Here is a 22,273-nt window from a genome sequence, read left to right as displayed (position 1 = left end):
TCGCTATAGCAAGAGACAACTTCAGCCTGAGCATCTAGCTCTCTGTCCCATTTTAACCAGACTCTTGGAGGAATTTCTGGGCACAGTCCTCAGCTTTTAGGTTCCCCTGCCTGGATTTGGCAGGTCAGCGCTTGGTCATTTGCACAACTCGGAGCCCACAGTCCCTGCTCCAAAGGACCTACGCTTTACTCAGCATGATATATTGGGCAGAATGTCATTTAAACAGGTTGGTTAAACACATGGTTACTAACATACGGAGCAGCCAAGGGCCCTCAAGTGTGAAGGCCACATGGGGGTTGGTCCTTCGAGCCTGGGCAGAGCAGGCTGGTGAATATTAAACATCAGTGCGCAGTTCTGACCTTAGTGGCTCCAGAGGCAGGTTTGTGAGTCATTTACCTCCTCCAACTACCGCTTCTGTTTGCCAGAAATCATTACGGTTATCGACTAGCAATCAGCCCGAGCCGGGGCAGAGAGCCGTATGCTGTTGGGTGGCCGGTGTCTGAACGAGCAAGAGGGGACAAAGCGCTGCCGCTCACCTGCGTGCTAGAGCTGGAGTCGCTCTGCAGCCGCGCGTGATTCTGTCGGCCAGAGCTGCAGCTCTGCGAAGACTGCAAGAGAAAGGGAAAAGGCCAGTGAAAAGGCAAAGAGCGTGGTGTCTGGAGCGGGGGGGAGGCTCAAGCCACGCTATCAGAGGTGGGCACATCTGCATGTAAAGAACAAGCAGAAAAGGCATCTAATAAATTCTCATAATTGACCCATGAAAGATGTCCACATCACATCAACTCTGCCGTGCAGATTTGTTGCGCAGCGCCCTGCCTCAGCCCGCCACTGACATTTACTGCTGGAGAAGATGACAAAAAACAAAGTCCCAGGCCAATCCAGTTGTTCAAACACTGTATTTTTGGGCCTGAAAGGAACTGCTTTCTTCTGGCCTTCAGAGAGGTCATGCTGTCTCCCTGGAGTGCAAATTTCTACAAATCTCTGTCCTAATTTGGCAGCAATGCGGCTCACCCCATCTTAGTTTACATAAACGATGAAGTCACAGGCTATAAAACAATCCCTCCAAGCATATTAATGTCTTTTTTTTTTTTTTCCTTTTCTTAAAGGACAAATATTGATGTTTCAAGCCAGACTCAGTCCAGGCAGCCCCTCTAAAAGTCAACAGCACCCTTTGCTGGCTTCCAGCTGAAGCACAGAAGGAAGCGTCGGGCTTTGCAGCGACCAGTTCAGTGCTCTGCCTCGTGGATTCCCTCTGAGCAACGAGTCTTCACTAAAAAGTGAGTCCTCCCTGTTATCTGAGCCGCCCCTGCACAGGCTTATCGTAGTGCAGGAGCCTGCGGCTGCTCCCGCTGCACGCAAGGCGGGATGTACAGAGCATTGCAATGACATCACACACAAACAATAGGGTTTTAAGAAAACACAGCACTTTCAGAAAGGCAGCAGGAGTTGTCCCCACCCTAGTATTGTGGGTGTTTGCTGGGCAGGGCTCTCACGGAGAGAGGAAGGGCGACAGCTTTCCTCCATTATCATGGGACCATTTTATAACAGGAAATTTCAGGTTGAGATGGGAAAAGAGTGAACCTTTGCGTGTATTAACTCTGCCAGCTCCCCTCCCAGCGCCTGTACCCACAACAGGCAGACGTGGATGCAAAAGAACCACAGTGAAGATGCTGTGGGGATGGGAATGATTCCGGGGGCTTCAGCAACACCGACCGTGCAGCCCACCTCTGCTCCTCCCCTGCGAGAGCTGTGTCATCCAGCTCTTTCACACAGACCTCGGTTCAGACTTGCCTTCCCTGCATCTCTCCCTCTCTGTACATACACGTAGCCCACACGGTTGGGGCTGAGCTCATCTCTTTCCAAAAGCATCCACGCAAACTCCCCAGAGGAAACCAGATGAAGTCTCCAGTGCTGCACCTACCGGGCCCTTTTCGGCTTGGCCTCCGTTCACCTCCGGTGCGGCAGCACGAGGTCAGATAACCCAGCACCGCTTGCTCTGCCGTGCCGGGCTGTTCTGCTCCAAGGACAAAACCCACACGGAAACACTCCCTGGACTCTGTTCCCAGGACTGCCTTTCCTTTCACAGGCTTTTCCCTCCACACCCTTTGGTTTGGGCTGTGGATCTAACTCCTCACTGCACTGCTAAAAGCCCGTCCCATGGAGCTGGGTGCCGGGGCCCAGCTCTGTCCCAGGTCTGTCCCACGATGGCACGGTGTGCCGAGGCTGCCCTGAGCCCTGCAGGCTCTTTCACAGCCAGTCCTAGAGCCACCCCACTCCTCCTGCTCACAGGCAGCAGCCCAGGCTTCTTCTGTGCTGAGCAGCTGATGGAAGAGGGAGCCAAGCCACCCACTGACCTGTTTCACAGCCCCTCAGTGCCAGAAACATGGTCTTCCTCCCTCCCCCAACACTGACCTCCACAGAGCTGATCCTGATGTGCACCAGGAGTGCAAACCGAGTAACGAATATCTCTTGTTCTCCAGAAATACCCACACGGAACGTTTCACAGGACTGGTGAGAGCATCTGGACTCGACACAGCGGCTCCACAAACGAGTTCTGGGGTCCCGGCTGACCCGCTGCCCTCTGCCAGGACCCCCTGCCCTCCCTCTGCTGCCCCTGGCTTTCAGGCCCTCTGTGCCCAGCACCCTCACCCAGGGTCACAGACGCAGAGCTGTTCAGTGCCTCTGCCGATACTGTGGCTGCAAAAACCAAACCAAATCTGTTAGACCTCCAATATGTCACTCAGGCTGCAGACCAAAACCTCTCGGTCAGTGCGGTACCACACAGTATGGAAACTGGGGTCATACTGCGGGAGATGCCCGCTCCTGCTGCTAAACACTCTGGAAGAGCAGATGAAAGAAAACAGGTACGAAAGCTCCAATCCTAACTTGCACAGATTACAGTGAGCAACGAGGCGTAGAGGCAGGCAGAGGTCAGGGAAGGAGGGTGAGCAAGAACCGTGTCTCCGTTCCTCCCTGTAGCACAGGCCAACACGGAGCCCGGGTGGGCACAGCCCTCCCCGAGCCCCCGCACCCTCACCTCATTGCTGATCGTCGAGTCCCTGTGCATCATCCTCTGAATGTGGGAATCCAGACTGGCCCCGGAGGAGCACTTGGCCAGAGCTGCCGCGTGCGACTCCTTCTCCCGCTGCCGGACGATGGCCTCGCAGCCCAGCCACTCCGCCATGGTGTGCTCGTAGCACGTGCGGATCTGGTCGTCAGCCTGCAGCGTTTAGAGACAGAGGGTCTTTGAACGGCTGTCCCCAGAAAAGCCCAGAAACCAGCACCTCCTGCATCCCCCCAAACAGCCCTGCACAGAAAAGTGCATGCTCGTGTTAACTATGGTTAGATTGCACACAAAGTCACCCATCTCCTGCACGGTGCCAGCCAGAGCCTGACCCACAAAACCTTGCAAAAATTAGGATGGAAAAATGACCATCCATCTCCTCCCTGCCTTCCAGAGGTGTGCAGGGAACTGAACATAAGCAACCAGCAGCTGCGCAGGGGAACGTCGAGCTTGGTCCTATCAATTCTTGCTTATCTGAGTCTTTCTCCCACCTCCCATCTACAGCCGCAGTACAAAGCGGACACAACGCCCGGTGGGTTCGCAGGGTGGACTCTGGCATACAGACACTTGAAGCTGTGAAATATCCAGGGCACGTCAATGCAATACACCAGGCTGCTGAGCTGGCAGCACACCCATACCAACCTCTTTCCTCTCTGCCTCCGTCATCCCAAACTGATAATGACCCAAAAGGAAGGGCCAGACAGCCTTCCTGATCTCATGCTGGATCCCGCCATAGTAGATCAGCCGCAGCAGCTCCTGGTCCTCGTAACTCTGTGGGAAGAGCTCTGAGTCAGTGCACAGATGCAGCCAGGACCACAGCCCATCAGCTGGCAGATGGCAAGGGCAACCCCAGCCCGGTTGTGCCACCTTTCAGCACCCAGAGTGCTGCCCAGACCCTGACCACCCACAAACTTGCTGCCATTCATTGCAGATGCTCTCTCAGAACTCCACTTGGGCTTAAGCACGGCCAGAGGCCCCTGCGGATGGACATTTTGGGAAACATTGGCTCACCACAGCCAGAAAAGTGGCCCAAAGTCACTCAAGGTCACTGCTGTGCCTCTGAGCCCCGGCGGCACGTCAGGACCGCGGCACTGGTCACAGGTCTCCAGCTATCCTGCCGTAACAGCATGCTGGGACCCCCCTCAAGACCACAGTACTCAAGGGTGACAGACACTGCTGCAGACAGGCTCCAAACAGAAGCTTGCTAAGGAGAGCAGCCTTCGTTCCCCGGCTTCCCCGTGTCGAGGATTAGGAGCCCCGGGCTCTGTGCAGCCTGGGGCAGGCCCTGTGACTTCTCCACGAACTTCTCAATTTGCTTTACCTTACCATGCTATGACCGCTTAAGTGATGCTGCCCTGGATATCCCAAGCCCACCACAACTGGCATGTCCCAAGAGCGTTGGCCCTACCGTGCTGTCCTGCAGGTATCTCTGCCATATGTCCACAGTCAGTCCCGAGCTGGCATTGCAGGGCACATCAGGAGACACGATGTTGTGGTGAACCAGGGCAGATAGGTGGGTTCGCACCGTGGAGAGGTGTCTGCAATAGGCCAGCCCTGCATCAGGCAGAAGCAAACATTCAGCCAGGGAACTCAGGGAGCCAGGAGGATGAAGTGCAGCAGCAAGCTCTCATGAAGCTGGTCTCTGAAGGAGACCCTCTGAAGCCACATCCAGCCTAAGCAGCAAAGCAGGGAGTCTACTGGGACAGGTCAGTATCTCATCGTCTTGTACCACCAGCACTGCTGCTCCCTGGGCTGAAGTCCGAGGATCAGAGTTCAGATGTTTGCTCCCAATCCTGAGCATGTGTACATAGCACCCTGCATGCAACAGACTGGTCCCAGTACCCTCAGCCACTGCCCTCCTGCCCCAGCACCACTCCTAGCCCGGAGCCCAGGACCTTATCCCTTGCCCATCACACATCGCAAGGCATCGTGGATGTGACAAGTACTCACAGCCGTAGAAGGCCCGGGAGAGGATTTGGTACTTCATATTGTCACACAGGAGCTTCAGCGGAGCTCTGCCAATAAAAACGTATCGGATGTGAGGAGAGGAAATGCTCCCATGCATTCCCTCAGCCCCTGCTTTGATCTGACTGTTCCAGCTTTGCCTTCAGAGGTGTACCACAGGACCTCTGCTCAGCTTCAGAGTAGCAATTCTTGCTGCCAGGACGTGGCCACAGAGCAGCTACGATGTCCCAGATGAGGGGACAAGCCTCACTTCAGCCTGGACACATCCCACTGGCACCTGCAAATGGTCCCTGGACAACCGAGCCGAGCGTGAGGCTGGAGACACCACTTGCACCGTAATTGCTCTAGCCAGCCATCCAGCTGGACTTTCACCTGGAACCCTTGTTTTATTTTACCCGTATTTCTCAAAGCAAGCAGCAGTAGAGCCTTCATACCTTTCGTGGCTGCAGCCGTTGGATGGCCCACCGTCAGAGGAGCCACTCTGAGAGCAGGAGGAGCAGGAGGACTTGCGGGTGCTGGGTTGCCACATGGGAGGCAGGCCAGCACCCGGCGTGTCCATCAGGTCCTGGGGCACTGTAAGAGGGCAGAGAGAGGAGCATCAGCTACTGGCTGGCACTGCCCCTGGAGTCAGGTCAACAGAGAGGAGAGTTTTGATTAGCAAATGCAGCATCCCACACTCTCCCCAAGGAGGCTCCAGCAACCAGGTAGAACCCACACCACGTAATCACAGCACCCGCACTGGTGAGCTCAGAAGAAAGGAAAGGAAACAAAGAGCATTGATGAGAGAGAGAAAATCATCTGCTAATTAACTACAGTGCCTTCAGCAAGCTAATCTTAAACAGTGCCGACCAACGCAGAAAACAAACACCCAATCCAGAGAGACTCGAGAAAAGGGGCTGCAACAGACTGTCACACAGATGAGAAAAAACATGATTGAAATCAACCGTCACCCCAGGAAGAGTGGATCACTGGAAGGGAAAAAAAACCCATCTCTCAAACATTAGGATCCCATCCAAGATTCAGGGAAAGAAGGGAGCACCCAAATTACAAGACAGGAGATAAAGACTTCGATGAAGAGGTTGAGAGGGACAGCAGGAGCAAGTAGCTCTTCACGTTGTCACTTGCTAAATCCCTGCTTAAAAAAACTCAGAAGTGCTATTGCAATGGCCTCGGATCCCGCTCAGGTACGGCCCCGCAAACCGGCCAGGCGCAGGGCCAGTGCAAGGGGAGCGTGCAGCCCCGAGAGCCGAGCTGCCTCCACGCCGAGCAGCGTGGCTGCTCTCCTGGCCTGGAACAGCCCCTGCCCTTCGGTCGTGGGCCTCCCTAGGAAAAGACCGTCGTGATGAAGGTGAACTGTGGGATGCAGAAAAAGATTAATGACAAATAATCCTATTTGCTCCTCCTTGGAAATTAAATCGTGGTAGAAATTCCAGCTTCCAGCTGGGAGAGGACTTCCTCACTCGCCCTTGGTCTCACCGACTCTCCCTGCTTGTGATATTGCATAATTGGTATCAGCAAGAAAAATGCTGAAATATTCCAATTTCCCTCATATTGAGCAGGTGCTGATGGGTCAGTGACGGTCAGCAGTGACAGGGGACACCTCTGCAGGAACTGCCAAGTGACAACACGGGCAAGCAGTAGTACCAGACACAAATGACAGCCGCATTACACTGATGCCGAGTGGACCCCAGTGTGGCAAGGGGAGGTCGGGACGTGATGAGGAGACTCGGAAACCATTTAGGGATCACCACCATCTTGCTTGCAGCTGGAGTCCTCGCGATCTTCCCTCTCACAGCAGTGATGGAGATCACAGACGCAAGGAATGGATGAAAATTACCATTAATGGTAACTAGAGACACAGAGAGAGGACAAGGGCACAAATGAAAGGGGAGAAAGGAAGAATCTGCAGAGAAGAAAGAACTGATGCAGTTCAACCCCCCCGGGAAGGTCCACAGGAACCGCACAGACTTTGATGATGCTAGCTGAGGAGATTGCAGCAATTCATTTCACAGAAAATTTGGCCCCCAGCATGGAATTTTAAGGGGTAGATCAAAAGGAAGCTACAGAAAGGAGCATCTCTATCTGCGATTTTAGCCTCAAAAAGATTTTTATCTGACTCACTGAATTGTGTTAGTCAGCTAAAGGCAGGGAGAACTAAGTATAATCTTAACTGGAGGAGTCACAGGAGATGTGATTGCCCCCTTCTAGCCTCAGAAAATATAGGAACAAGTTTTTGATCAAATGTCATAGCTTTTTAAAAGCAATCCACAAGTCTTCTATTACACTCTTGGTTTTCCCCCTTATAAAGTCATCTACGATGTTCCCAGAGGTCAAAAAATTGTTCTTAGTATCCCACAGAAGAGTGAGGACAAAGGTACAGTCGCTTCAGCCAAGCACATTGTTCAGATCATTCACAACCAGACATTAACATTAAGAGAGATTTCTGGTTTGGTGAATCCGGCAGCATCCTCTCCCTTGCCCTGTGAGCTAGGGAGTGAAGACACATGGGTCAAGCCTGGCAGTACACAGAGAAGGGTGCTGTAACCTCTCCTTTGCGCTGCAGAAGCAACGTTGAAGGAACATAGCTGGATTTAATGCAGCACTTGCTGAGTTGGCCTGGTGATAGCAAGAGAAGAATCAGCCCTGGAGGCTTGTGATGGTGAAAAGTGACCCCCGAGGAACATGACCAAAGTGAACCTTACTACTGAAATTATGTGCAAGAATTTTTTTTCCAACCATTAAGGCAGTCGTGGCCTGTTGTGCAGCTGCAGAAATGGAGGACTCAGTAGCACGTGAAAGGTTAAAACAAAAAATAAAACCCCAACCCATATGTGATGTTGAATAAAAGGCAGTACTGTTACAAGCAAAGCCCGTTTCTCTGGAACCATCTCCTGGCGCGAACTGCCACGTGCCTGTCAGGGCTGTGTCCCCGGCTGCTCGTACACCCCTGATAACCCACCTGAAACACCCTCTGCCAACGCACTCACCGAATTCAGACTGTGTCCCTGGGTAGATTATTCTGAAAACGTAATCTGTGGCTTCGTCATCTTCCTTGTCGGACGCGGACTCAGAGGAGCCCTGGGGACTTCGCTTCCTCAGCTTGGGAAACACCTTCCCCTAGGTGAACAAAACCTGCTCTTCACAAGCCGCCCCACGCCTCACCACGCAGGCCAGCGCGGTCGCTGCCTCGCTTGCCAAACTCCTGCCTAACAAGAACATGTGCCTCGTCAGCCTGGATGATGTTTGCACGTTCTCTGTGCTGGAGCAGCCTTTCAATTAAGCTTTCAATTACACGGTGAATATATAATCCTGTTTGTGCACAGCGTATGTATAATCTATGCAGCGTGGCCAGGTCCGTGAGAACCAAACCTATCGTGCCTCACGGCCAGCACTCCCATACCACCTCCCTTCTGATTTGCCCAGAAGGGTCTGTTTAGCTGGTCAAGGCCACGAGCTAAACCAAGCTGCCATATTTCAAGCCCACCTTCCTTCTTAGTTTCGAGAGGGCGATCGTTTAAAACGCAGCAGCCACTAACGTCAGGCAGAGGGTCCTCCCCATCAGCTCTGCTCTGAGACGCTCCACAAGGGAACACCAGCAAGAACCTGCAGTGCCATGGGCTCAGGAACAAGCTCAGTTTTGGGGTGCCTACCTTTCCCCGCTGCGACCAGAGGGGTGGATCCAGCTGCCCGTGGGGCAGGAGGCCGTTCTCCAGGCAGGACAGGAACTGCAGTAAGTGCCCTCCTCTGGGGAACCGCAGCGGGGGCCTCTGAATCCCATCCTGGCTCACCAAGACAACCGTTCCACCGCTGTCTACTATTAGCAACAGTGACAGCAGAGAGAAGACACAGACATGAATGAGGGAAACATTACCAGTCAAAAACGCAGAGGGCAGGCAAGAAAGCTCAGGGAATTGTCTTTCTGGCATGGAAGAGAAAGACTTTCTTCCTTGTTTGGATTCTTCTCGAAGTCCATTACAAGTCTGGGGTCCTGGAGAAGGCTTGCCTGGGAGATCACACCCTTGAAAACCACAGAGCATTGATCTGCAGGGAGCACTCCCCAGCCAAGCACCACAGCCAGGAGCTGGTTTAAAGGTTTTCCTAGAAGCGCTTACATAGTAGTGACCACCCAGAGCTCTGGACATCTGCCCTGGAGCTGAATCAAAACATCCCCATTTGGGCACTCCCCAAAGATCTAATCAAGCAAGTGTCAGGCTGGTAACACCCTCCAGCAGCCCCTCACTCTAGCCTTACCTTGCTGGTGACAGTGCAAATAGACGATCTCCTCCAGGCGAATAGTCATGGCATAGTCCCAGTACACGCTGGAACAGAGAAAGAGAGGAAGTCGTGAGCTTCAGGGATGCAAGAGGCTCTGCTTCTGTTCACATCAGCTCCAGATCCTGCCTCCAGCTATCCTGGTGCCAGGGGAAGCTACAGAAAGGATGAGGTCCCAGCAGCAGTGCGACTGCCACGAAGCCAGCCTGAGTAAGTGACAACATCCCTCCAGATCCAGTAATTGTCCCTGCCACTACAGCTCAATCAGGGCGAGTCCAGTCCCACGTGCCCCGGGTTGTTCCTCTACCCTCACGTCATTCCCAGACACAGACAATGCGCCCACGGATCCCGGCAATTGCAGGGAGGGATGTGGAGCCCTGCAGAGCTGAGGACTCTCCTCTGGGCACCCCAGAAAGGACTCCTCGTCCTGCTGTGGTGCTGGGAGAACCCCATGAACCTGGTAGGAGCAGCCCCAGAGCCCCAAGGGAACATGCAGTGCAGTCTGAGCCTGGGCTGCTGCTCTGCTGAGCTCCTGTCCCCAAGGGAGGGGGAAATAAACCCTCGCAATTCGTGGGGTTTTTTTTCTAAAGCTGAAAATAGATTTGGTCTCAGTTGCTTCTGTTCGAGAACTGCGCTGCCTCAGCCCAGGCACCTCGAGGTGACTGAGCAAGTCTAGAAAATGCTGGAGAGCTGCTGGTCCCCAGGCAGGGCAGAGGGCCAGAGAGACGCCAGGAGGAAGCCAGGGAAGGGGATGTCTCCAGGAGACATGCGGCCTCACGCAGGGTTTCATTTCTGTGGACAGCCTAGCAAAGGCACTGCTCTCTGAGGGTGTCAGCATTTAATAACATCCTACTTCTTTGCAACAAAGCAAATCTCCACGTTCTGAGAAGCATTATCTGCTACTTCACAAAAACAGCGCTTAAAATAAAGGCGTTACAAAATGGCTCATGAAGACAGTTAAGGACGGGAAGGGGTGCGTAAGAGTCATTCCTTGTAGATTCATACTTACTTTGTCATCTGACTCCTCTCTTCCTCGGTCACGTCTTGACACTGGGAAGTTTTAGAGCTTAGGCTGATGCCCAAGTCAAGAACTCAGAAAAGTAGTGTAGAGATGAAAATAGCATTTTAGGGGGAGGGTACCAGGCATAACGGAATGGCCCAGGGGCCAAGAAGAAAGGGGAGATGAAAAGAACACAGGTAAACAAAATCCAAAAAACTACAATTGAGAATAAACAAAACTGAGAACAAGTTTTGCTGAAGATCTTTACCCTAGGTCAAAGAATCAGTGTCCTAAACACTCCAGCTTTCCTGGAGCATTTGCTGGTGGAAAGGGATTTTGTTTGCTTTGTTTCATATCTCAGGCAAACTGGGACCTGGCATGACTCTGTAGTTTGTTAAAAGGACTGCAGCTATCGAGAAATGCCAGCAGTCCATAAGGCAATGCCAGGGAAAAGGGCATGGCAATACACTCTGCCAAGCAAACTAAGCAGACTTCAGACCCCCTGGAGGAACAAGCTCCAAGGACTCCGTTAAATCCAAGGGACTTTGAATACGTGCACGTAGGATCAGCTGCAGACTGCACCGAAACAGCACTACAAAATGGCACGCACTCTGTTAGTGAGGTATGATTATCTGGGAACAGCTCATGTTCCCTCTCTCTACAGATACTCTTCCCCTGTTTATGAGCTCCTCAGTTCCCCGGATTAAATAATCGCGATAAACCTGAAAGCACTGCGTAGTGTGTAGAGAGGGCATTCTCCTGACAAAATCCTTGAGGACAATAAACGAAGCCACTTTGCGTCTTTCAGAACAAGCACTCCCCAGTTCCCTTGCTGAACACTTCCCAGCAGAGACGGGCAACAGCACAGCATCTCACGCTATCTCCTGCAGCCCACCTCTCCCACCACCTCAGGCCTCCTTCCCCATCCCTTCCCCGTTACAGACTCAAGGATGATTGTCTTGCTCTGCAGCCAGTGGGAAAAAACTCACTGATGGCCTTGGACACCAGATCCAAACTCTGAACCTGGGGAACATTTGCCTCCCCTCTGCCCCACGCTAGGGCACGCTTGGAGCCAGTCACCTCTTCTCGTAGTCCAGATCCCCCACAGAGCCGTTCATCAGCTGGTTGGGAGTCCACTTCAGCGCCATGATGTCGGCAGTCTGGTGAAGGGACAGATATCCCGGGATTGCCTCCATGTCATCTCGCTTGAGAAGAGAAACGCAGGGAGAGAGTGAGCCGGTGAGAGCAGGCTGGAAGACGCCAGAAGCATGAAGCACCACCTCAGGCTGCCCGAGGCTGAGCCGTGCCCTGGAGCACAGTCCTGGACCGTAACACAGCCCTGCCTGCTGCCCCCGAGCTCATCCACTCACCAACAGTGAGAAACCCACAGTGGCCCTGCAAAACCGTCCCACAGAGACAACAGGACACCTCACCAGCTTGGAAAAGGGCCGAGAGCAGCTGCCCAGCTGAGGCAAAGTTAACAGCTCCACCTAAGCAGTCTGCACTTCATTTATTTGACTACAGTACGCAGAAAGGGACAGGAGGAGGGTTCTGTGGCCTCTGGTCAAGAGCGGGTAGGGAGAGGAGCCTGTTTCTACTTGGACAGAAGCAGAGCTCTTCCATTCCACTGGGAGGATCCATATCGCCAGGACCTCAACAAACACAGTCCAGTCACTGCCTTCCCAGATTAAAAATGGCCTGTGCTTTTCTCCATCAAAGAGTAACTCGGGGCAGAATTACCTGGCAGGGAGCAGAGCAGCATTGTAAAGCCCAGATGCCCCAGCAGGTACTTACCGGCTGCACGAGGACGTTGTTCTTGCCGTAGAGGAGTGTGGCTCGGGAATTCTGGTGCAGCGACTCCACGTAGTCCCTGGCAGACAGTGATGGCCGGTCATCCATACTGCCACTCGAATGCCTTTTTTGAATCTGGAAGAGATCCACCTACAAACGTGAGGTGAGCACAGATGCCTCTTACTTTCAAAAAGCTTCTCTCGAAAGCTCATTCCCTCCTCACTTATACACTTAAGAAAGTCACTACTAGAAATCTTTCCCTTTGTGTTCTCTAAAAGGATTCCTGGCTCTGGCCAAGCTTGATTCTGTACTTAGAGAAGCCCCAGGAGTGTGCCTTGTTTGCAATAAACAGAGCAGACTTCAGCTGCCTTTGCTTTTCGTTCACACATGATGTTCTCAAAGGGCAGAGACCCCACGATGGAGTGCCGCGTTGGTCCAGCACGCCTGCAGTCTCCACGGCCCACGTTCCCAGCACTTCTGGCTTGAAGACTTCAAGTAACTGCACTTTTCTACCTTCTCTCATCAGAGGGCTTCCCAGCCCTTTTCAAACAGACGGAGCCTCAAGCCCTGGCGAGCGCTGCCTGCGCACCCCAGGAGAAGCGCTGCGAGGGGCTGTCGCTCCCAGCCTGGCCGTCACCCCACTCACGCAGAGCGCCGGGCGCTTGGTGGGCGAGTCCTGGCGACAGTGCGAGCTGTGGATCCGGTGCCTCTGAACCAGCTCGTCAGCTGAGGGGTCTGTCCAGAAGTGGTCAGCCGTCTTCATCTTCGTGTACTCCAGCGCACAGGGCCCCACTGCACAGAGAAGAAAATCGCAAACGTAAGGAAATCGTTGGTGGTGTTCCAATGGCTGTGGTCACCTCTCAGATCCACAGAGCCCAACATCTCAGAGCAGGGGTGGTAGGACGGCAGGCAGTAAGCATCAGGCTCAGCATACATTGCTGCGTTGTGTAACTGCAGCAGAGAACTCAGAGGGATCGGCCAGCCCTGGCAGCGAGCAGATAACGCACTGCCTGACCGGTCACGTGCACGCAGAGCCCTGCGCTGCAGCACCGCACTGCTTCCCAGACCCCGGCCTCAGCCCTGATTTATGCCCATCACTATTGCTGAAGCCTGTGCAAGAAAAGGAAACCCCCAAGCTCAGCCTTCCAACTCTCCATCTCTATGCACTGCTCAGCAGCTGCACATCATGTGGTCTTTATAAGCGCTCCGCAGGGCTACCTGTCCAGGGCTATTAAGTTTTCTGAAGTTCTTACTAGAAAACAACTGCATTTCACATCCCAGATCACAGAACTGGGAACACAGGTTTGGAAAGCAAGCTATCAAACTAGGGTTAAGAGGAAAGCGTTACCCAATAAAGATGCAAGAATTGGCCCATCCACAGGATCCATCAGGAGAGCTTCTTTCTCGTAGTACTTACTAGAAGAAATAAAAGAGAGCAGAATGCTGTAGCATTTCAACCCCCTGGGACTACAAAATGATAGACACAGTGGTTTTAAATCACTGTAATGCTCTTCTCTTTCTGTATCACTCCTTGATGGTGAGAGGGCAAGAAGCCCTTAACAGGCTGTTTCTGCTAGCCATGAAATTCCCGGGGAAGAGATGCCTCCTGCAGCACACTCCAAGCATCACCATCTCCTAACAAAACATCCCCAGGACAGGAGATGACACCTCCCCAGGACAGGACACCTCAGCATGCAGTTTCTAGAAGACAAGGACAAGGACAATGCAGTCCCTGATAACCCAGCCATCAGCAGAGCAAGCGTGGCCTGTCTTTATTTTAGGGAGTGTACGGTGGCCACCAGCAGCAGGGTATCAATCAGAGTCCCCGTGATGGGCACAGAGCGACACAACTGGCCTGTCCCATCCAGGGACTTCTCTGGCCCACCTGGACGCAGCTCAGCCAGCAACACCTCCAGCACCATCGGAAGGGGCAGATGCTGGTAGTGAGTTGGGACGGGCAAATGGTTGGCCTGTGCCAGCACTCACCTGCTGTTTTCTACCAAGTAATGCACGATTTTATCCAACACCTTTTCAAAGAGGGCTGTGCGGATCCAGAGGTGCTTGATGGCTTGAGGAGACAGGTTGGGTAGCTTCGGCACCTTGCGCACATTCTCCGGGATGCCCTGGACTTGATTTCGTCTTTAGAGGTACAAGGCAAAAGACAACATTGTCACTGGCTCATCCCTGAGCGCTGCAGGAGCCCAAGGCACTCATGGCACCTCGTGGGGCGTGAGGCCAGGGTTTCGGTGATGCTGACTGTGGTGGCTGGGGGATGCCCAGGGAACCACATGGGGACAGGGCTCTGGACATTGCTCCCTTCATCTGTTCCACCCCCTACTCCAGAAGGCCCACATCTGCATTTGAAAACTGACTTCACTAAATCAGTTTCCCACTGTAAAGGCACCCTAGAACAAGCCTCTGCCTCAGCAGAGTCCTCCAACCCACACACCTTTTCCACTGGTGCCTGAGGACAGCAGTTCACAAGCAAAGCAGCTTATCTTAGGACAGCATAAAGATTCCTGCCCCCAGGTAGCTGCTCCATCCATCTCCCTGGTTCCTGTCCAAGGATGAGTAAGCCACTCTCAGAAGCTGAACTACTGCAGGTTCAAGCCCTGCACATTGAGGCAGACCAAATTTGGTTCCAGTTGGCTTAATGCACTGGTCCATAAACTGTGACAGTTCAGGAGCATGAGACAAGCATGAGACAAGAGGCAGAGGAAATAAAAACTTGTCCGTCCTAGCTTAAGCCACAACCGCAACTCACAGTCTCCTAGAAAAGCAACCAGTTCAGTCAAGATATCAAAAGCCCAGGACAGGACTCTGCTCCACTGAAAGAGCAATTCCTCCTGTAGAGGCTCAGGCTGGACATTGCGATCCACAGCCATACCCCAACTACACACCCACACCAAAACACGAGCGACCTGTGGGATAACAGCAATGCCGGTGCCTTACGCATTCTCAATGAGCTGCTCCAGGTCTTGCACTTTCTTGCAAAGCTCCTCTGCCAGAGGAAAGCTCTTTCCCACCTTCATAAACAGAGCTGCTATCTTGTTGCTGCGCAGGAATCCTGCCGCCCTCCGCTTCAAGCCGTACAAGACACAGGCTTCCACAGCAGCTGCAACAAAGCAAAGCCGTTACCGAAGCGCAGGAGAACTCGGAGCTCACATCACAACAGCCCATCTCCTGCTGCATCCATGACCTTACTCCACAGCAGAAATGTTTCCCAAGAGGAAACCAGTGCCACGCTCTACTTCTGCCGAAGCAGACAGGAGATTAAGGAACCCAGATGGCTTTTGACCCAAAGCAGCAGACAGCGGTACGGCTTTTCTGCCTGCAGAGTCATCAGTTCTGCTGACTATACAGAGGTACAATTTTAGTTTTGCAAAACAGAAGAAGAAAAATTGAGGTTGGTGAAGTCTATTAGAAGTTCGGCTAATCTGAACAAAACGACTAGATTGATGGAAGTGAACATGAACCGTGGGTGTGCCAAGATGTAAGTACTTCAAAGGAGAGTTAACTCGTGCCTGCTAAAGTAGATCCAGGGTCTCCCTGAAATCACCTGAGAGGGATGAGTCAGGCAGACTAACTTGTCTTGGACTGACTTATCCGACCAACCAACAGCCTAAAGAGACCTTACTAGACTGGCAATGAAATGGGAACATGCAGCTTTCGGACCGCAGAGGTGGTACCTCTGTGCCACCAACAGCGAGCAGTCTGTGCTGATGTGCCAAGCTAGCAGCCTGGATTAGGATTTATTGGAGCGCTTTGCTCATTCATAAAAACAGAGCGGGAGAAAGGACTTGGACCGCTGTGCTTGCAGCCCTTTGTTCTGAAAACATCAGGATCCGGCTCCGCTACACGATACCCTGAATGCAAACAAATCGATGCTAATGCTGGAAAATCTCAGCATGCACAGAGGTCACATCCTGCTTCCAGGTCTGCGCCGGCACGATCACTGTTACCAGAGCGGTGATTTTCCCAGCAGAGTAGCGACGGGCTCATGGCGTGGCAGTAATCGCACGGATCAGGAGCTGCCAAGAGCCCGCTCATACAGAGTCACTCAGGTTAAGCCTGTGGGAGTAAACAGTTTATCTGTGGTTTAACAGCTTGAAGCTAAGTGTGGCTGTACACTGCACAGTGATGCATGCGGCTGTGCTCCCCTGGCTAAACGGGTCTGAAACCATTTCAGGTGACCAGACTGTCTATGGGGCCAGCAACCTCAGCCAAGCCTGGGACAGAGAGCAGGCTTCTGCAGTGTCATTGGGGAGGGCACTGCCAACAGCGCGCCAGACTTGGGGTCCCTCTGCAAGCTCAGCGCACGAGTCCCTCTCCTTTCTCTCCAGGGTGCTCATCAGTCCACCCACCATCGTTAATCAATGGGCTAGATGGAAGGATGGGATGTAAAACTTCTCAGACAATATATTTTAAGGCAGAGAGCATCCCCACCTGGCCTTCAGGAAAATGTCCTCATCAGACATGCGACAACTAACAAGCAAGCGCGCTGCATCCTCTCCAGGTAGGATAATTGCTTTGCTATGCAGACAAACAGGCTGACATTCTCCTCGCAGCTTTCTTGCGGATTGTAGAGAAACCAAACAACTCACTGAAGTTTTCCCTTCGGCCCAGTCTGAGGGATGGGTATGGCTGGAACAGGAGATTTCGCCCCCTGGCCCCCTGTGCTGGGATGGTCCAAGCGAGAAGGAGAAAGCTCAGGAGCGAGAGACAGGCACACTGAGGATTTCTAGAGCAGCAGAGGAAATGGGGCAATTTTTCCACAAAAAAAACTCAGTGTTCACACTGGAAACGTTTTCCTGAAAAACCTAAAGGCAATAAAGAACCTGGGGATAAACCACGGGCAACGCCAGCAGCTCAGTCTGGCTTCGGACACCCTCCCAGCTCTGTGGTGACTCAGTTGGCTCCTTGCAGCTGGTACTCGGCAGTTAAGTCCCCGTGCAAGGCTTCGCCTAACTCCCCACACTGGGCTCTGCCAAAAGGCAGTGTCAGGCACTCACCGAACCACAGCAAGTGCCCAGAAAGCACTGGCCGCCTGCCCTCTCCTGCCAGGCTCCCCGCCTGGGCACGCAGCGAGCGGGGAGCCGGCTCTGCTTGCGATGGGAGACGGCGATGACTCCACAGAAAGATGCGCACACGTACAGGCTCCACCGGCAATCTGTTTGCCGGAGTCCCCTGGGAGGGCTCAGGATGGATGTCTAGTGTCAAACACAGACTTATTAAACAGGCTGATCAAAGCACTGGAAAATTACATGGACCCAGAGTTCTGCAGGCTATTGATCTGGGTCTGACAACAAGCTTTCTGGCGCACTGGCACCCCTCCTTGCCCAGGAACCCGACGCTGCAGAGCCAGACGCTGCTGAGCCTTCCCTGCAGTGGCCCAGCAGATGCTGATTTGCCTCTCGCTTGGAAAGGCATTTTTTCCTACAGCTGAACAACTCTACGGAGACATTTAAAAAGATATTTCATGCAGACCCATCAACATCAGCTCCCAGGGCTGAGAGATGCTCTCATTATCTCTGCCCTGCTTAGTGCCATGCCTGAGTTCACGGCCGAGCAGGCAGGGTGGGCGAGCAGCACCTGAGGTGCTGCGAGACACGTCCTGTGCTAACAGCAGAAAAGCACCACATTTGGGCCAGCCAAGTCCTGCTCACCCAATGCCAGCCATTCAGAGCCGCTGGATGGATACCTAGTTTTTAAACAAAGCCTTGCACAAACCCTCCTGAAGCCCAGACATGCCGCAAATAGCATGGCCCATGCACGGATTGGTCTTCCTACCTGTCCCAGAGGATTATCCACAGCTGCAAAATAAGACCAGACTGCTTCATGGCTTTGGGACCAAATGCAAGAAGACCCACCCCTCCCTCGCACACACTCAAATCACCCCACCCTACGTCCTTCATTCATTTGTTCTACGCTTCAAGGCTGAAATACAAGTGACAGACACAAACAACCCTACCTGCCTGAGACTGCACCCAGTCATGCCCATTTTAGAGTATCCAGCCATGGAGCAGGCATCTCCCGAAAGCTCAGGCAGGTCTCCGCTGCTAACCTCCCGCAGTGGAGCCAACCCCAGTCAAGTGAGGTCAGGAGCTAGCTGGAGTGGAATTGCAAGCAGAAAAGCCACAGCTTTGTTTTTGGAATGTACAGTTATGCTGACATACAGCTGAAGAAGAAATCACAGCAGCACCTTCAAAACCTGGGGAGAAGTCCCCCCTCTCCACCGAGACTGAACCGAGGGTGAGGTCTCTGCAGGACCACACTGCTCACATCAGCGCTCTGCCGATGGAGCTGGACTTCAGCCCCAGCGCCTGCTGCCAGCACTGGGCAGGGCACCATCACCCCCACCTCCAGTTTGTATTTTTGGGGATTTCCCTGTTCTCAAACAGCTACCTCCAGCTCTTCAGAGGTGGCCTCAGCCTCTGCAGCGAGTGCCAGCCTGGCCAGGCTCCAACACTCACCTGGTGCAGCTGGGCACCGGAGCTTCGGACGTGGTGCAAGAGCAGCACTGGGTTTGTGGCATTCCCAGCTCTGCCAAGCCATCAGCTGTCAAATCCATTATGCTGCCAAGCAGCAACTTATCAGGGCCCAGTTTTCTGCCAGCTGCACATGGTAACAGGAGGCCAGCAATGCAATGAGCCCAAAAAGCCCCGCTGTGACTCGCACCCACCCTCGTATGCCAGAGAGAAAAGTCACGCAAGCAAGCCTGGGGCAGGCAGATGAGGTCTCCCTGCCTCTGCTGCCCACCAAAATGCCTTCGCAAACGAGGCACCCTCTGCCTCTGCCGGCCCCTGCAGTGCCATACGGCACTGAGCCAGGAGACGGCACCCCACCCCGGCAAGCACAGGGCTGTGCGAAGCAGCCCGGCCAAGGGGCCACCGCCACGGCTCACAGCACCACGGGGAACCAGCAGCCAGGGCTGCCTCCCTGCACAGCTGCCCTGCAGCCCTCCCAACAGACAACCTCTGTTGGGCATCAGATGCTCAATGTGCCATCAGTTCCACTCCGAATTTCCAGCAGACGAGGGAGAGCACTCATGCTCGCGCAGGAGAGCGGCCGATCGCTTTGCTCACATCACGGCCAGTACGTCACACCTCCCTGCCAGCTAGGGAGCAGCACGCAGGAGAAAGCCTGGACTGCAGAAAAGCCTCCCAGCACGCTGCAGATGACAGAGCGGTCATCAGCATCTGTTCTCAACGCCGTAGCCTGAACCTCTCCAAAACACTCCTCCTGCTGGCAAAACCACGCGCAGATGTGCAATCTCCATAGGAAAAACTCTCCCTGTGCTCTCCCAAGGGCTCAGAGGCTTGAGCACACAACCTAAGAGCACCTTGTCCATGCTAAATGCAGGGGTAATGGTAGTTTCTTTTTTAACCTTATGATTTTTTGAGCCCAGTTCATAACTTACTTACTGTCACCACTACAAACAGACACTGTGAAGAGATTCGCCCCATCCCTGAGGATATAATCTACAGCAGAGACACACGGTGCAGGGGCTCTGTGCAGCTACACCCAGGTAAGGTGGGAGTTTTGATTCTTGGCAGAAGACTAAAGGTATCTCTGAGCTCCTGGGAGTGCTCTGGCCTGGCACAATTCAAACCACTCAGGGGCTGAGCACAAAGGCAGTCTCAGCACTGATGTGGACAACAAACCCCTCGGCTCACGCAGGCCCCCAGCCCTGCTGCCGGCTCTCCATCAGCCTCCCAGGGCAGCGTGAACGTGACAGATGCCAACTCGTATTTGTCTGCTTCAAACCCTTCCCTTGCAGGCAAAACAGGGCAGCTGCCCTTTCCTGCCAGACCACTGGTTTCATCAGAAGGGGTTTGCGGTACACTGGCTACGCAGAAGAGGAGGGCGGCTCGATGAGGAGGGCTCTGTGAGGAAGGTGGCTCTCCCCAGAGAAAAGGGCAGCTCTGCCTAGCCAGAGCCAGGCTTGCAGCATGCTCTGCTTGTCAGGGAAAGAGGTTATTTATAAGCTCACCCAGCTCATGGAGAGCCACAACACCGAGGAAGGTGCACATACCGTTCAAATGAGAGAGCAACAGCAGACAGACCAGCAGGTGTAGACACCAGAAGCCGGTGAAAGCGCAGCACAATCATTAAGAAGCCAGAAGGAACCAACGAGCCCTTCGTGCCTGGATGCCTTAGCTCCGTGTTGCAGGAGGCTATAAATAATTCCAGGCTGCGAAGCCTCGTGCTGCACAGAAAAGCAGAGAATGAGTCACACCTTGAAGTCTGTTCTGCTCTTTCAATGCCATTCGGTCGACAGCGTACAAAAGCACACAGGCCTGAAACAAGCATCTGCATGTCTTTTATGCGAGGGCCCAGGAGAAAAGGAAGGCAGCAGCCTCTTTGCTCTCCAAAGCAGAAAAAGAGACCTCACAGCCCCCTTCTCTTTCTTTTTTGTGCCTACGTCTGTGGATGCTACAGTCTTATTCAGTGGCGACAGTGCTGCACGAACCTTCTTGGAGCAACTTCTTCAAAAGCTAGGTATCATCACTTCCGTCACTTTCTTCCCAGCCTCCGAATTAGCAAGCTGCCCTTCAGCTATTTGTCATTTGAGGAGTGCCGCTCCCCCTCCGCACGCTGCCTGCAGCATTTGCTCAGCAGCACCCACATGGCCCCAGCCTGGGCGTGCTGGAAGCGCAGCTGACTGTAACTCAGCAAACATCTCTGCTGAGAGCGACAGACACAGCAAGCAGATCCGGCTCCAAACAGGCACAGGCTGCCACCCCCTTACCTGGAAGCCAGGGCTCGTGGTGTCAGAGTAGAGCAGCAGAGAGGTTCCCTGGCAGCTTCAGTCCCAGGGCTGAGCCACAGGACAGACAGGGGAGTTTCTTGCTTTGCCCTTTAAAGAAACTTGCTCGGCCAAGGACCCTGCAAGGTCCACATCCCCGTCTCAAATCCCTGGCAGTAGCAATGCTGAGCAGACAGCCCGCAGCAGCGGAGCCCGGCTGTGCTTGCCCAGGCTCCTCGGTTTGCAGGAGCAACGCTTCCCCTTGCAGCTATGCTGGGCTTTGAGCAGGGACCGCAGGGCTGGCTAGCTGTCCCCAGGGGAGGAGAGGTGGCAGCAAACAGCAAGGCACAGATAAAGCTGCCACGTAGCTTTCCCAGCAGCTGGTAGTGGCCTCTCCCAAGGCCCTTTCAGCCATACTGTTTGCAGGGGACAGCCGGCCTTCCTCTCTTAACACCGCTTCTCTGCAGAAAGCAGGGAAGGTTTGTCAGCAGCTCTGTGCCCTGCAGAAAGGAAGACAGGTTGTTTCTGCCGTCTAAGTGCTTTGCAGAGACAACTGCTGGCCTGGGAAGGACCCTGGTCTCAGGGGTTCACCGTTGCACAGCAGCAAAGGACAAGGAGGTGCCCGAGATCTGCTCCAGGAGCAGCCAGGCATGTTGCAGAGGCCGGGCTCTGCCCAGCAGTGCCCCAGGGATTCCCCACAGACCTCCAGGACTGCGATGAGCAGGAAGGCCGTGGCTGTTAGGAAGGCTCAGGCCAAGGGAGCCCGCAACATCACCTCCACTACATGGCAGAGCTGGGCCCAGACTCCGGCTCTGCAGCCGCCGGCGCTGCAGCCTGCCTGCTCAGCCATCACCCTGCGTGTTGCCATAGACACTACCGCGGCAGCCGGGAGCAGGGAGAGCCGGCACGTGGCAGATAGCACGGGCGCCAGGGCTGCAAAATTGGTGAGTGGGCAGAGAGGGAGCATAGCTTCTTCCAGCAGAGCTACGATGATGCCTCCTCTGTCTGTCTTCTCAGTAGAAATGTGTGAAATGGGGAGGGCAGCAGGCAAGCACCGCAGCCTGCTAAACGGCAGGGGAGGCACGGCTTCCTCCGCTGCGGTGCATGGCCAGTGAGCGTGCGGGATCAGACTGAGCCAGGAGAAAGGGCAGCACTCACCTTGCAGATGGCATCTCGACCCATGGCAGGGGCACAGGCACGCACACCGCACTCCCCAAAAGCCCCTTCCAAGCAGGGACAGATGCTGCGCTCTAGGACAAGACATCCTGCCCTGGGAGTCAGCGGGCAGAGGGAACTCTAATCACTTCCATCAGGAGTCCAGTGTAGGAACTTTGTCTTGCAAAATTCAGGGAGCTTCCCAAAGAGGGCAATTCCGCCGATTTTGGTGGATGGAGCTTCATCTCACACATGCAAGAGGGGAGGCACAACAGGG

The 22,273-nt window shown here is 53.9% G+C and overlaps 1 protein-coding gene across 1 annotated transcript in view; it reads right to left on the bottom strand.

The window, feature by feature from the left end:
- The window catches only part of SGSM1 (small G protein signaling modulator 1), a 42,766-nt gene that overhangs the window by 4,718 nt on the left and 15,775 nt on the right, over positions 1-22,273 (bottom strand). The window contains exons 4-20 of the mRNA XM_050906912.1: positions 15,045-15,207; positions 14,079-14,231; positions 13,441-13,508; positions 12,739-12,884; positions 12,096-12,227; positions 11,382-11,506; positions 10,311-10,373; positions 9,281-9,348; positions 8,680-8,843; positions 8,017-8,146; positions 6,699-6,878; positions 5,464-5,602; positions 5,015-5,079; positions 4,473-4,618; positions 3,707-3,835; positions 3,038-3,220; positions 537-608 (exon numbers count right to left, since the gene is read on the bottom strand). Of these exons, the coding sequence (XP_050762869.1) occupies positions 537-608; positions 3,038-3,220; positions 3,707-3,835; positions 4,473-4,618; positions 5,015-5,079; positions 5,464-5,602; positions 6,699-6,878; positions 8,017-8,146; positions 8,680-8,843; positions 9,281-9,348; positions 10,311-10,373; positions 11,382-11,506; positions 12,096-12,227; positions 12,739-12,884; positions 13,441-13,508; positions 14,079-14,231; positions 15,045-15,207 (2,126 nt within the window). The remainder of the gene's footprint in view (positions 1-536; positions 609-3,037; positions 3,221-3,706; positions 3,836-4,472; positions 4,619-5,014; positions 5,080-5,463; positions 5,603-6,698; positions 6,879-8,016; positions 8,147-8,679; positions 8,844-9,280; positions 9,349-10,310; positions 10,374-11,381; positions 11,507-12,095; positions 12,228-12,738; positions 12,885-13,440; positions 13,509-14,078; positions 14,232-15,044; positions 15,208-22,273) is intronic.

Source organism: Gymnogyps californianus, chromosome 16 (assembly GCF_018139145.2).
Source record: "Gymnogyps californianus isolate 813 chromosome 16, ASM1813914v2, whole genome shotgun sequence".
Classification (NCBI taxonomy): domain Eukaryota; kingdom Metazoa; phylum Chordata; class Aves; order Accipitriformes; family Cathartidae; genus Gymnogyps; species Gymnogyps californianus.
The sequence above is the reverse complement of the archived record's forward strand: the minus strand, read 5'-3'. Positions and strand labels throughout refer to the sequence as shown.